At 35.1% G+C, this 13,359-nt stretch overlaps 1 protein-coding gene across 2 annotated transcripts in view; it reads left to right on the plus strand.

The window, feature by feature from the left end:
• The window catches only part of LOC118196175 (uncharacterized), a 35,224-nt gene that overhangs the window by 12,378 nt on the left and 9,487 nt on the right, over positions 1-13,359 (plus strand). For both annotated transcript variants that reach the window (XM_035367589.2, XM_035367590.2), the window contains one exon: positions 2,210-2,522. In XM_035367589.2, coding sequence (XP_035223480.1) covers positions 2,210-2,522 — 313 coding nt within the window. The remainder of the gene's footprint in view (positions 1-2,209; positions 2,523-13,359) is intronic.

Genomic DNA, 13,359 nt, shown 5'->3' on the forward strand with positions numbered 1-13,359 from the left:
CGTTTCAACTTACAGCTCCCTATCAGAATGAGGTTTTAGAGTCGTGTTGAATCTAAATGGGGAAGAAATAGTATTAATATATATATATATATATATATATATAATATACTTTGAGAAAGAGAGCTAGGAACCCTGAGTAGCGCGCGTTTGCCTTTGGGCTAATTCTCCTTAACTGCTGTTACGTTCGGCCGTATATTACGTGCCTTTTAATACTAGTTCGCCGGCTAGTTTAAAACTAACAGCCAACTACGTTAGAACTGTGTTAGCTTCGGCTAAATCTCTTAGTTAATTTATAGTTAGATCTTGTTTTTGATTTTTGTGTTTAAGCCCAAGTGGAGGCTTTGCTGTAAACTCGAAGAAAGGGGCCTACTGCCCATCTTATTGCGAGTGAAATATACGGTAATTAATTCTTCTTGAGTTTACTATTCCTCTTATTTGGACTAAGCGATAATTCGCTTAACAGTTCACCAGGTTCCTTGACATTTAATTTAACAAAATAAAAAGAACTCCACAGATGATACATTAAAAAGAAAGCATCTTAGCTTAAACATCCTCGCTTGAGTAAAGATAAAAGCATCAACTTCGTCCAAATTTACTATAACATATATAAAATAAAATTTCTTCTTGAACAAATAAAGTGCATTTTCACTAACCGGACATTCTCTTTGCCACAAATTCGTTCTATCATAGGTAGGTCACGGTTCTATTAATTCTAATTCGTCTACGGGTTAAACAGTCATCATCTCCGGGCTTCTTTCGTATTTCACCTCGGTCCTCGACACTAGTTGATTTTCTTCCTACGAAATACTTTTCTTTTATAACGCACTGCTGATAAGTAAGCAAGCATGCGTTACAGTTCTAGCCTTTATTGTAATGTTCTAGCTCGCATCTTCGCCCTTCACAAATTTAACCCACCGGATTTTGCTCTAATTAAAAGTTTGTCATCAAAGTCAAAAAATAAAAATAATGGAATGAAAGTAAATAAGATAAAATCACTTCTCATCTTTAGAATAATGCATATACGAATAGCACTTTGGAACCTATGTTGCAGTTTACAAGGGATAAACAGTTAACTATATTAATGCCAGAAAATTGGTATTGTTTGATTCGTAGGTATTCGGAACTTCAATCAAATGGATAGGTTAACGAAATTAAAATTCTCTCACTAACTTAATACTAAGGAGAGTAATCTAAAACCATCTACCGGTACAGATGCATTCTCAACACTAATGATATCTCAATGCTAATGTATCAGCGTGAACGCTGTCTATTAAAACACCTATGTATTACATAATACTAACAGGCAAAGTTACATAATACTAACAGGCAAAGAATAAGTAACGCCTGTCCCATCCTCTTCCTCCGCTCCCCGTCCATTAATTCACAAACAGGTGTGAAGATTTCAAATAAAATCCTTTTTATTTTCTAATGAAGAAGCTTCCATTAGCCTTTTAGTACAAGCTGTCTGCAATAAACTGATGCAATGCATTTGGGGGAATTGCACTTGCTCCTGCATATTTTAGGAGACAGAAAAAGAAACAACATCGCAATCTCGGCCGTTTCGGGCGGTTGTGGCCGTTTGAATGAAAGGACGTCTTGTGCGTTTTGGCCTTCAAAGGGTTAAACCCGATTGCAAGAAGTAAGTTTTCCTATCAGCTTGTCCAGTTGCATTCCTTGACGTTCATTTGGTGTTTTTGCACTCTGATTAACTTTATGTTTCTTTAGATAAGGCTGAGTTTAAAGGGCTAGTAAAGGATCACCGATTTGAAACAATCTGATTATTTAAACTATAAGCCTCACAAGTATTACTTAAACTTAGAGGTATTAAAAATGTGTCTCACACATAAAAGGAATCATTTCTTTAAATACTCTTTACTTTTATTTATTTATATATTATTGGCATTCCTTTCTCAAACTTCGAGAATTCTACAATAATTACTTTAAATCTAATCATTTACGTCTGATTTTTAATAAGATCTCAAAACTACAGTTCCTCTAATACTGTATAAATATAATTCAAGATCAGTTGATAGATATCTGAGTTAATGTGAATCCGTTTTAAAATCAGAATGACTGTTCCAAATTTTTATTCCTACGAGAAGCATTTTTTTAATTAAGTACACAATGAAAAACAATACTTAATACTTTCAGAACAATAAAGACAGGATGAAAACTTAAAATTGCATTTTATGCAATATTCATTTTACAGGTTCCTTTCAAGACAGCTGGAGCTCAATTTCTAGGTGACTCGGACTTCATACGGGTTCAGTGTAAAGCCAGCAATTTCATTTATGATACGATCCAAGCACACATAAGAAATATTTCTGATTTTAAAAGGAAACCTTTGGTAAAATTCACCAATGTTTTGCTTTTTGGCATTGATTCCATGTCCAGGCAGGCTGTCATTCGATACCTGCCCCGCACGTATGGATATCTCAGCGAAAACTTGAAAATGATCGTCCTTCGTGGAATGAATAAAGTAGGAGATAATTCGTATCCTAACCTTATACCAGTGCTCACAGGTATTTTTCAGTATATGACATTTTGATAATTTAATATGGCTATGAAATTTCATATTTAAAGTTCTATAGAACTTAGAAACATTCAAAATTAATTTATTTTATATTGATATTTCTCTCTAGTATGTTTTTCTTAACTTAAGGGGATATGTGACATCGCGACAGGCGAAATGCAATTATTTCGAAACAAAAGTTATTAAGGTAAAACTTTTCAAAACATAAACTTATACTCTAGATTCTTTTTTTTTTCATTTAAAGTAGACAGATTTTAGATTATATTAAACCCATAAAATATAAATAAAAAGCCTAATGTTTTTAAAAACCATCTGTTTCATTTCTCTTACCTTTGACGAATCTTTAGTGACAGTGTGCTATTTCGGTACACTTTTCTTAAAAAATACTGCACCAGACTTCTTCAAATATTGCATCATGTTTAAAAACATATTATTTAAGAATAAAAGCAGTATTTTATTTTACATTTTACTTAAAAACATATTATTTAAGAATAAAAGCAGTATTTTATTTTACATTTTACTTAAAAAAATATTAAAAATAAATTGGTAAAATGTTTTGAAAATCATAGAAAAGAATATTATTAAACTTTTAATATATTCAAAACGAGTGATCGCAAATTTTATATCCTGCATATTTTGAAAGCAATAATTAAGGTAAACAACTGAGGAAAATATAAACCTTCCAGGCTGAATAGCTTTCAAGAAAAATGTACCGAAAATTTAAAAAAAAAAAAAAAAAAAAAAAAAAAAACCCACATTTTTAGAAAAACTGAAAAAAAAACCATTTAAACACTAATAATTTATAAAAAAATCATCTTATTATTTTCCTGCACCATATTCATCTTAAATTGACATTTATACATCAAGCTGTTTTTGTTTTATTAATTTATGCTTCTTTCTGGCCATTGCAGAAAGCTTTTGGTAAGCCAGATGGGCCTCACGAATACTACCCCAATCTATTCTTTGCAAAGACTTTACCATATAAAATCCTGGTTGTATTCTTAATAATTCCATTACTTTAATGCACCTTTATACACCATCATTAAAACGTATTATTGCATCTAACAAACCTAATTTTAAGGTGATGACACTCACAAAAACAGTTTTGGGTATGCGTGCTCTGGATGCAATCTATTATTAAAACACTCATTCGGGTTCTTCCATGAATGAAATTTATAGTAGTTTTTAATATCAGAGAGACTTCTAAACACACTTTTAACAGCTTATAAAACAGGTTCTGACAAAAAATGTTTATAAACATACTTTTTACCAGCTAATATAGCTAGCTTTATTGTGACAACACCAAACATCTGTCCCTTTTAAACTGGTGGTTGGTGTACTTGGTGCTTGTTTACACTTTTTGATTAAAGATTTCGGTCTTTTAAAATTTCGAAACATGCATAAATTATATATTATTGGATTCATCTCAGTCTACTTTATTTTTTAGCTCAAATTTGAATATTCGAAAATTTGTAAATTTTTATGTCATATGTTCCCTTAATGCAGGTTATATGTACACTGCAAAAGAAAACAAAAAAAAAAACGGGGCTGGGCAGTTCTGTATCTCCTATTCTACTCGACCGATTGACGAAATTCAACTTGCGTTTTTCATTTCTCGAAAGCGCGACTTATGTATTAGATTTATATACAGCATTGTTCTAATAATATAATTATTTTGAGACAAAATCGGACTTTCTCTGAAATGGCATGCCAATTTTTTCCATATTTCAATTATGCGATTCAAATTATACCAAACCGCTCCGTTTTGTAAAAATCGTACGAGTAGTTTTTAAAAAATTAGCTCTCAAAATTTTAGCTCCTCTGTGTTAATTTAATTTATTAATATCTCTTATTTTTATTAAACTTACTTGATTCCTCCTTCCAGAATTCGAAATTTAGACTTAATCCAAATATCATTCGCCCATGTTTTATGATTTATTTTAAAAATTTGTATTTTTAAATATTTTTTGTAAATTTTTCGAAAACAATTTAGAATTATAAGCTATAAAATTTTTACCATCATCTTAAAGTAGATACATTTCTACGTATACCTGCAAAAATTTGGAGTTTTTTATTCAAAGTTTTCTAAGATATATATGAATTTATATACTGCGGCGTCTTGAAATTTGGTAAATTTGTTAACAGGAATAATAACGCCAAATGTGGATAACGCTCTTTGTTAAAATTATTTAAAAATATGATCGACGGCCTTTTCTTCTCTCGCATTCAATGGAAAAAAGAAAAGGAAAATTAGTTTGCTATAAAGTAAAAAGTTTGCCTCGGGAATTATTCTTGGCGCAAACTGAAAAAAAAAAAAAAAAAAAAAAAGTGCCAATATGAATTTTTAATTTTTCTCCATAAATTGCTCACCAAATATAACAAAATTTAATACATAGGCACAATTTCAGTTGTAGAATCGAAATATGGGAAAAAATTGTTATGTTATTTCAGAAAAGTTCAAGTTTGCGTCAAAAATACCTGTATTAGATATCTGTATTAGAACAGTGCTACATATAAATCTAATATATGTCCTAAGTCGCGCTTTGGAGCCATGAAAAACGTAATTTAAACTTTGTCAAGTGGCCCAGTAGAACGGAAGATATAGAACTGCCCCAAATGGTTTTTTAATTTAAAATCTATTTACATGCTAGGTAACTGTCTCGGTTTAACAGTTTTATTAATGAGTGACATTCAGCTATGTTATAGCCTTAAAAATGTTATCTAAGAAGTGTAAACGATAGTGGTAGTACTAGTAAGTGCAAAGTAAATCACTCTCTACGCTTGAAAAGATAGAGTTATTAAAAAGTTTAGATATAAATCGCCTAAACATTGTTACAGACTTTCGGAATTGGATTGTCAACTGTCTATGACTTCAAGAAACAAAAGTAAAAGAGTTTAAATCTTTTGGTTGAAAATGAAAGTCAGAAAAGTTCATGTTTGCGAAACCTTACTTAGAAGCATTACTAAACGTATTCAATTACTTTCAGATCTTTTTTCCCATATAACTGTAGTATATATATATATTCATGCCTGCGTACGAGTTCGCAATAGATTGTATACACACAGCTCGGATGATAGGTTGATAAAATTTATTTTATCAAATTAAACATATCAGAGATCTAGAACTTTCCACAAAAATAGTCGTACAACTGTACACAGTATCACAGAGTACATTCAGTAGTTACACTTTTAACAACTATGAACGTTAAAGACAACGGAATGCAATGCGCAACTAAAGAGCGGAACTATTCTCGGAACTCACGCTGAGCCAATAGCTAACAACAAAAACAACAATTGAGAGTAGTTGAGGTGGAATGGTTTTTAAGACACCCGGGGCCTGGGCCCAGTGCCCTACCTCGAATCGACCGATTAAAAATTTCGTAATAATATACTTAATAATACGCTAAGAGATAAGGTAAAAAATATGCGTTATTGAATTTTTTAATATATTGTGAATGTTAATTAATTAGTTGGAGAAGATTGTTCAGAAAGCTGATCGAGCTGGGAACAAAAAGTACTAAGTGCACAATGCAAGCCGTCGTAGCGGTAACGTTTACACGATTTAAGAAGAATACATACACAGTTAAAAAAATACAAATGAAGGAAGGAAAATTATAAATAAAATGACATTTTAAATTCTAATTACTACATTATCCCCTGGTGTTAAATATGGGCATGGGCCGCTTTTTATGCTGCTCATTCAGACAAATACAAACATACTGCTTTTAATACAAATAAAATGAGATCGAAATGCACGGGTGCGTGTTATACGCCTGATTATAAAAATGATAAGCTTGTAAGGATCTTAAGTTTTACTAACGTTTATTTTATTTTAAATCTTTACTATCACTTCTTATTTTCTACTTCCGGCCAGAATTATAAGCGTTAATGTATTTATGCAAAGTTTGTCTGGCGAACGCCAAGTATTTAAGTTGTGGCTTTTTGCCAAGCGAGAGAGAGGAAGCAGTTAGTCGAAGCAGGCCGCTTACCTTAGAAGTTTTACTCAGTTGCTGGTTGCCTTCCAGGCCAGAGGTTTTAATCCTCTTGATAATTTTTAAACGTATTGTAGTGTTCACAGTTCTCTGTACTACATACGGCTTCCTGTTAATATAAGGCCAATCTTCCACGTTTATTATTTTAAAGTTAAATTAGAGTTTAGTTTTATTTTTATATTTTTATGTTAGACCACAAGTAGCAGGTCTGTGTATTCCGAAGTACGGAAGTTATTGTAAATAGAGAAAAATAAAGGGTTTTGTATACCCTTCTTGTGTATCCTGTCTACTTCCCACAGTGACTGAACATAGCTTTAGTAAGCTCTCTGTTCCGAGTCAGGTCCTTGCATGTTCCCGAAGAAAGTAAGACGGAACATTGAACCTGATAGTGGCGCCCAACGAAGAAGAATAACCATGGCCGAGTTTCAAGAAGAACCTGTGCTGCCTGCAGAAGCGGCTCAGAATCCAGAAATGCCAGCTGCCGCCCTGGAAGGATTTGGTTACATCGTCCAGACCATGCGCGCTTCGATGAAACCAGAAGCAACATTTAATGGAAACTCACCGGTAACCAGTTTTTTGGAAAAATTGGATGACCACTTCATGCTCTACCCCGTGCACGAATTTCAAAAAGTTACCTTAGCTACCAGCGCTTTGAGGGGCCAAGCGCTTAACTGGTTCAAGTGTATAGGCAGAAGTCTCTTGGGTCAAGCAGGAAGTCCCACCTATACTTACGAGAATTTCAAGACTGCCCTACTAAAAGCCTTCCCTGTTGTAAGGGATCGTGCGAAATTAGAAACGGAACTTTTCAGCATATATCAACAAAGAATCGAAAATCTCTCAAGCTTTATTTTAAGAAAAATTCACGTCTTCAAACTCTTGTATGGAAACCGTCCGGATCCTGAGATAATTCAAGTGATTTGGCCGAGGTTACTGCCCCAAGTGCAAGACTTTATTGAATTAAGAAATCCGACTACACTGGAAAAGTTATTTGAACTAGCAATCCAGTTTGAAAGTAGAAGAACGGCGGACATTGAAAGAAGACGCCAATATCAACAGCGAAACCAATTTGGTGCGCCAAGACTACAGCAAACTCAAGCACACGGCTACGGAAGCAAAGCGAATCAGTGGGCAAGGAAACCCGAGCATTCAAAAACAGCCGGCGAACGTCGACAGTTCAATAGCAATACAGGAAAAAAGTCTCAAGGCCAGTGGAAAAAGAAGGAAAGCACGGAAATGAAAAACAATTTAAACTTAAACGGATTTCTGCTGACGGGAGGGTGCGGAAATCCGAAGGCCAAGAAAACCCCTCTTCCTTCAAGTTAAATACAGTAATGGTGAAAAATTTGACTCTTCCGAAGATTGAAGTGTTGGTGAATAATATCCCAGCCACCGCACTCCTGGATACAGGCGCGCAGTGTTCCTGTGTGGCAGAAGAATTTTTTAGAAAGTATTTTCGGAAATACCGCATATATAATTCTGATAATACGACAGTGTTAGCGGCGCAAGGAGAAAAATGTAAGTGTATAGGTAAAGTACCGCTGTACGTCCGTATCCAGGACGAACACGTAAAGGTGATGTTTTTTATAGTAAAGAATCTGCAAGCACATATAATCTTAGGAATAGATTTTCTTTCAGAGGCACAAGCAACGCTGGATTTTAATGAAGCGTCCTTTAAGCTGACAATGAAACCAGTTCGTGCAGAAAAGGCTGAACCGCCGATGTTAAATCTTGACCCCCTGCCTAATGACGAGCAAGGAAGAATCCGACAAGTGGTAAGTGAATTTGCTTCGTGATTTAGTGATATTCCAGGATTTACTCAGGTTACTAACCATAGTATTGACACCGGAGATTCAATGCCAGTTCGCCACAAAGCATACCGGTATGATAAGAATAAGGAAAAAATTATAGAATGGCATATCACCGATATGCTACGTAAAAAGATTATAACGCCCATCTCAAGTAGTTATGCTAGCCCGGTGGTTTTATGTAAGAAAAATAATGACTATCCTTTGACACATCCAAAAAGGTGGAGATTCGCAATTGACTACCGTAAATTAAACTCCATAACTAAATATCCGGTATATCCGTTACCTATTATTGAAGAAATTCTAAGGAACATAACATCCACCAAATATATGACGACTTTAGACTTAACGACTGGTTATTTTCAAATAGGGGTGAGGCCTGAGGACGTGCCTAAAACTGCTTTTATAACCAAGTCTGGCACTTATGCATTTTTACGTATGCCGTTTGGCATTTCAGGGGCCCCGGCAACATTTCAGCGATGTATGGACATTGTGTTAAGGCCTGTTCTTGGAAAGTCCACATTTATCTATTTAGACGATATCATTATTACTAGTGATAATCTCGACCAACATGTACAGGATTTAAGACAGGTGTTTTCTTTATTAAATGAGGCCGGTCTAAAAGTTAATGTCGAAAAGTGCAAATTTGCAGTCCCTGAATTAAAATATTTAGGTTACAAAATATCTCAGAAAGGAATAGAGACAGACGAATCAAAAATAATCGCTGTACAAAAGTATCCGACTCCAAACACGGCAAAGAAGCTCTCTTTTTTTCTAGGACTTTGTTCATATTATAGGTCCTTTATAAAAGATTTTGCAGCTATCGCTGAGCCATTGTTAAAATTAAAAAGGAAAAAGGCAAGATTCTCGTGGACGGCCGAAGCCAATAGTGCTTTCGAAAAATTAAAACAAGCATTAACGCAAGCCCCTGTGTTGAAATTTCCTGAAAAGGATGAGAATTTAGAAATTTCAGCGGATGCTTCGGATTATGCGGTAGGAGCGGTACTTTCGCAAAATAAGCAGCCCGTGGCATTTTTTAGCCGAACTTTAAATCAAACACAAAGAAACTATTCCGCGACCGAGAGAGAGGCACTTGCAGTTCTGTTAGCAGTGCAAAAGTTCCGAGTCTATTTTGCAAAGGCGCCAATAACAGTGTACTCTGATCATGCGGCGGTAACTAGATTGTACTCAGGGAAAAACTTATCCCCAAGGTTAATAAGATGGGCACTCAAGCTACAAGAATATAATCTGGTAATCAAGCATACCCCCGGAAAGGAAAATATCGTAGCAGATGCCCTATCCAGAATTAAAATTGATGAAGAAGGTAATACCGTAAAGGTGGCAATGCTCACAGCATGTACAATAAATTCCCGAGAAACTGTAATAACTGAACTGGGTAAGGATCCTGAGTTTGGAAGCATTTATGAGTATTTGAAGCATCCTGAAAATTTTAGCCACCAAGATATTGTGGCGATAAGAAATAGGGCGGCCCATTACGAACTAATAGATGATCTATTATTCTATACAAAAACTACGAATTCCAACAACGAATTTCGACCTGTTATCCCAGCTAGTCTTAGATTAAATATCCTGCAGGAGCTCCATGACAGCCCTTTAGCTTCTCATGCTGGTATTCGAAAAACTATCCAACGCGTACGCGAGGCAGTCTATTTTCCTGAACTGCAAAAGTTAACAAGGGCGTATGTCCAGTCCTGCCCAACATGTCAAGCAGTTAATTATATTAATTTCCGCCCGGCCGGGTTTCTAAATAGTATTAAATCCGAATTTCCAAATGAAATAATTGGCATCGATTTATTGGGCCCTTTCCCAAAAAGTCAGTTAAATAAAAGTCGCTATCTCCTTGTTATGGTAGATCATTTTAGTAAGTGGACCGAAATTGTTCCCTTAAAACAAGCCTCCGCGAAATTAGTTACTGATTCTATTTTAAATAAATATATTTTAAAATACGGGGCGCCCCTAAAAGTTATATCGGATAATGGTCCTCAATTTGTAAGTAATGTATTTGAAGACATGTGCCAAAAACTGGGCATACGTCATTTAAAAATGGTCCCGTATCGGCCGCAATCAAATATAGCGGAACAGGTCAATAGAAATATAGTGAAAATTATCCGGAGTTACGTTAAAAATTTTCATAAAAGCTGGGATAACTATGTCAATGAATTTGCTTTCGCCCTTAGGACCGCAAAACATGATACAACGGGCAAAACTCCTGCTGAGTTATTTTTAGGCAGAAAGATTATAACGCCGTTAGATAAATTATTTTATGTGCAACAAAGAGCCCCAGAATTTAAAATGGGTGATATAGAAAAACTAATTAAGGAAGCAAAGAAGAATACTGAAGTAGCACAGAGAAAACAAAAACTATATTATGACTTGAAACGACGGGGAGTAACTTATAAAGTAGGGGATGAAGTTTTAAAAATTAAGCATTCCCTTTCTTCAGCACCAGAAGATAAAACTGCCAAATTTTTTCCACGATTTGAAGGACCATATGTCATAGAAAAAATAACTCACGCTGTAGTAGTGTTAAAAGCTAGAAATGGTGAAACCTGCTCCGCAAACATTGATCAAATCAAACCCTACTATGATCGTAATAAAATGAAAATTTTCAAAGATCTTTTGCAGGATCCGGCACGGCAGACACCGCATGCACAAGCTCCAGAGGTGGAAAAACGACAAGTACAAGGGCAAGCCATTAAGAGGCAGGAGCAAGTGAAAAGAAAGTTTCCCCGCGGAAAAATTGAAGATAGCAAGAAAAAGAAGCCGTTCCACCGTCCAGAAAAGAGAGCTCACGAACACCCCCAGAATGAAGAAGGGAGAAGGACGACGTATGCAAAGAGAACCAGGAGAAATGACGGCAACTATAACCCGGCTCTAAAACGGAAGATCTACTCATCCGACAGGACTCTCCGCAGCAAATGTCGCCGAACTGCGGAAGGGCCAACAGCGACGGAGGAAAAGTTACAAGGAAAATTTGAACGGCCAGCAACGGGGTCCAAGCAGGAACACGAAAGAAGTTTCCCGGTTCCGCCAAGACCAACTGCCATCAAACGACCAAGACCACAGGCAGAAGCGAAAAAGAAGGTATTCAAGTGTGACCGAACTGGAGAAAAAAGAAAGCATCTAGAGGAAGGCACTGAAGGGCGAGCCCGTACAAGAAGGAGGATAAATCAAACAACAATCTGCACTACCTTTCAGGACTGGGCCCAGAAAAGAATGTCCGAATATCACAAAGATAAGTAAAATTTTATGTTACTTTGCAAACTTAAGTTAATCTTTCATTCTTACTGCAAGTGGCAGATTTCAAGAAGTTTTACCTCATGCGAGGTCTACATTTATCGCCAAAAGGGCGAGAAATGAGTTGTTACCGATTTTGGTATTATGTTTTTCAATTACTCGCGTGTAAAACTAAAGTTGATTAAATATTGTAAAAATTATTGTATAAATTTTATTTAAAACATTCTGGCAAGAAAGAAGTTTTAGTCTGAAAGACTTTTTGAAATGTAGTATTTCAATGTAGAAAGAATTGGCACTTGCTTTGAAAAGAATAGAAGTTAACAATGTAGTACTAATGTATGTTTTCAAATGTGTAAAATTAACGGCATGTTAATATGTTCTTATATACAATGTGAACTGTTATTTTAAATGTTAAAAAATACCGTGATATGGTAAAAGTGAAAGTAATGTTAAATTTTTTTTTTATTCGTGTGACTGTAAAAAGACGAAATCATGGTGAATATGTGTTAAAGGTTGAATGATGTAGTTAGGCTCTCTGACGCTACACTTCAGAGTTAGCCACTTTCAGAATAGTACCTCAGGGTTTAGAGTTGAAATTAGGGTGTGTTACGAGGTCTTAGTATGTTGAATTTTAACACGTTAGTGTTTTGATTGTAGGAGGAAGTGTTGAACACATAGACATAAACACATTCATGTTTGGTGTTCTTTTACAACACATGTCAGAGAGCACGGGGAGAGATAACTAAAATAGTTATGAATGAAATAAGAATGTTAAGAGAAATATAATTATACATGTTACTTGCCATTTCATTGTGTAACATTTCATTAAACTAGTTTTCCTTCCAGATCTCTGGAAGGAACCAGATTTGAATAAAAGCTCCTGTTTAGATGCAGTACAGATGAAATAAATTGTGTGTCCTGGGAGCTGCTATTGTAAAAACAAATTTCTTTCTTTTAAATTTCTAGTTTCTAGCGAAAAATGTTTGTAAAAGATTGGCCTCGCGTTAGTTTCTAGAGCTAAAAGTTTTCAACAAGGTCGTTTTAGACCTCAGTTTCAAACTAATTAACTCTGGCGGGAAGTATGTAAGGATCTTAAGTTTTACTAACGTTTATTTTATTTTAAATCTTTACTATCACTTCTTATTTTCTACTTCCGGCCAGAATTATAAGCGTTAATGTATTTATGCAAAGTTTGTCTGGCTAACGCCAAGTATTTAAGTTGTGGCTTTTTGCCAAGCGAGAGAGAGGAAGCAGTTAGTCGAAGCAGGCCGCTTACCTTAGAAGTTTTACTCAGTTGCTGGTTGCCTTCCAGGCCAGAGGTTTTAATCCTCTTGATAATTTTTAAATTGTAGTGTTCACAGTTCTCTGTACTACATACGGCTTCCTGTTAATATAAGGCCAATCTTCCACGTTTATTATTTTAAAGTTAAATTAGAGTTTAGTTTTATTTTTATATTTTTATGTTAGACCACAAGTAGCGGGTCTGTGTATTCCGAAGTACGGAAGTTATTGTAAATAGAGAAAAATAAAGGGTTTTGTATACCCTTCTTGTGTATCCTGTCTACTTCCCACAGTGACTGAACATAGCTTTAGTAAGCTCTCTGTTCCGAGTCAGGTCCTTGCATGTTCCCGAAGAAAGTAAGACGGAACATTGAACCTGATAGGCTTAAAAATAAGGAAATGATGAGCATAAAAAAATTTGATTTGTACAAGTACCTGCTGTTACTACAAAATAGCTATTACTAGCGATTTTGGTATTTTTTAGGACCCA

This window comes from Stegodyphus dumicola, chromosome 6 (genome assembly GCF_044657685.1).
Source record: "Stegodyphus dumicola isolate Sdum_Otavi_A_Nest chromosome 6, ASM4465768v1".
In the NCBI taxonomy this organism is placed as follows: Eukaryota; Metazoa; Arthropoda; class Arachnida; order Araneae; family Eresidae; genus Stegodyphus; species Stegodyphus dumicola.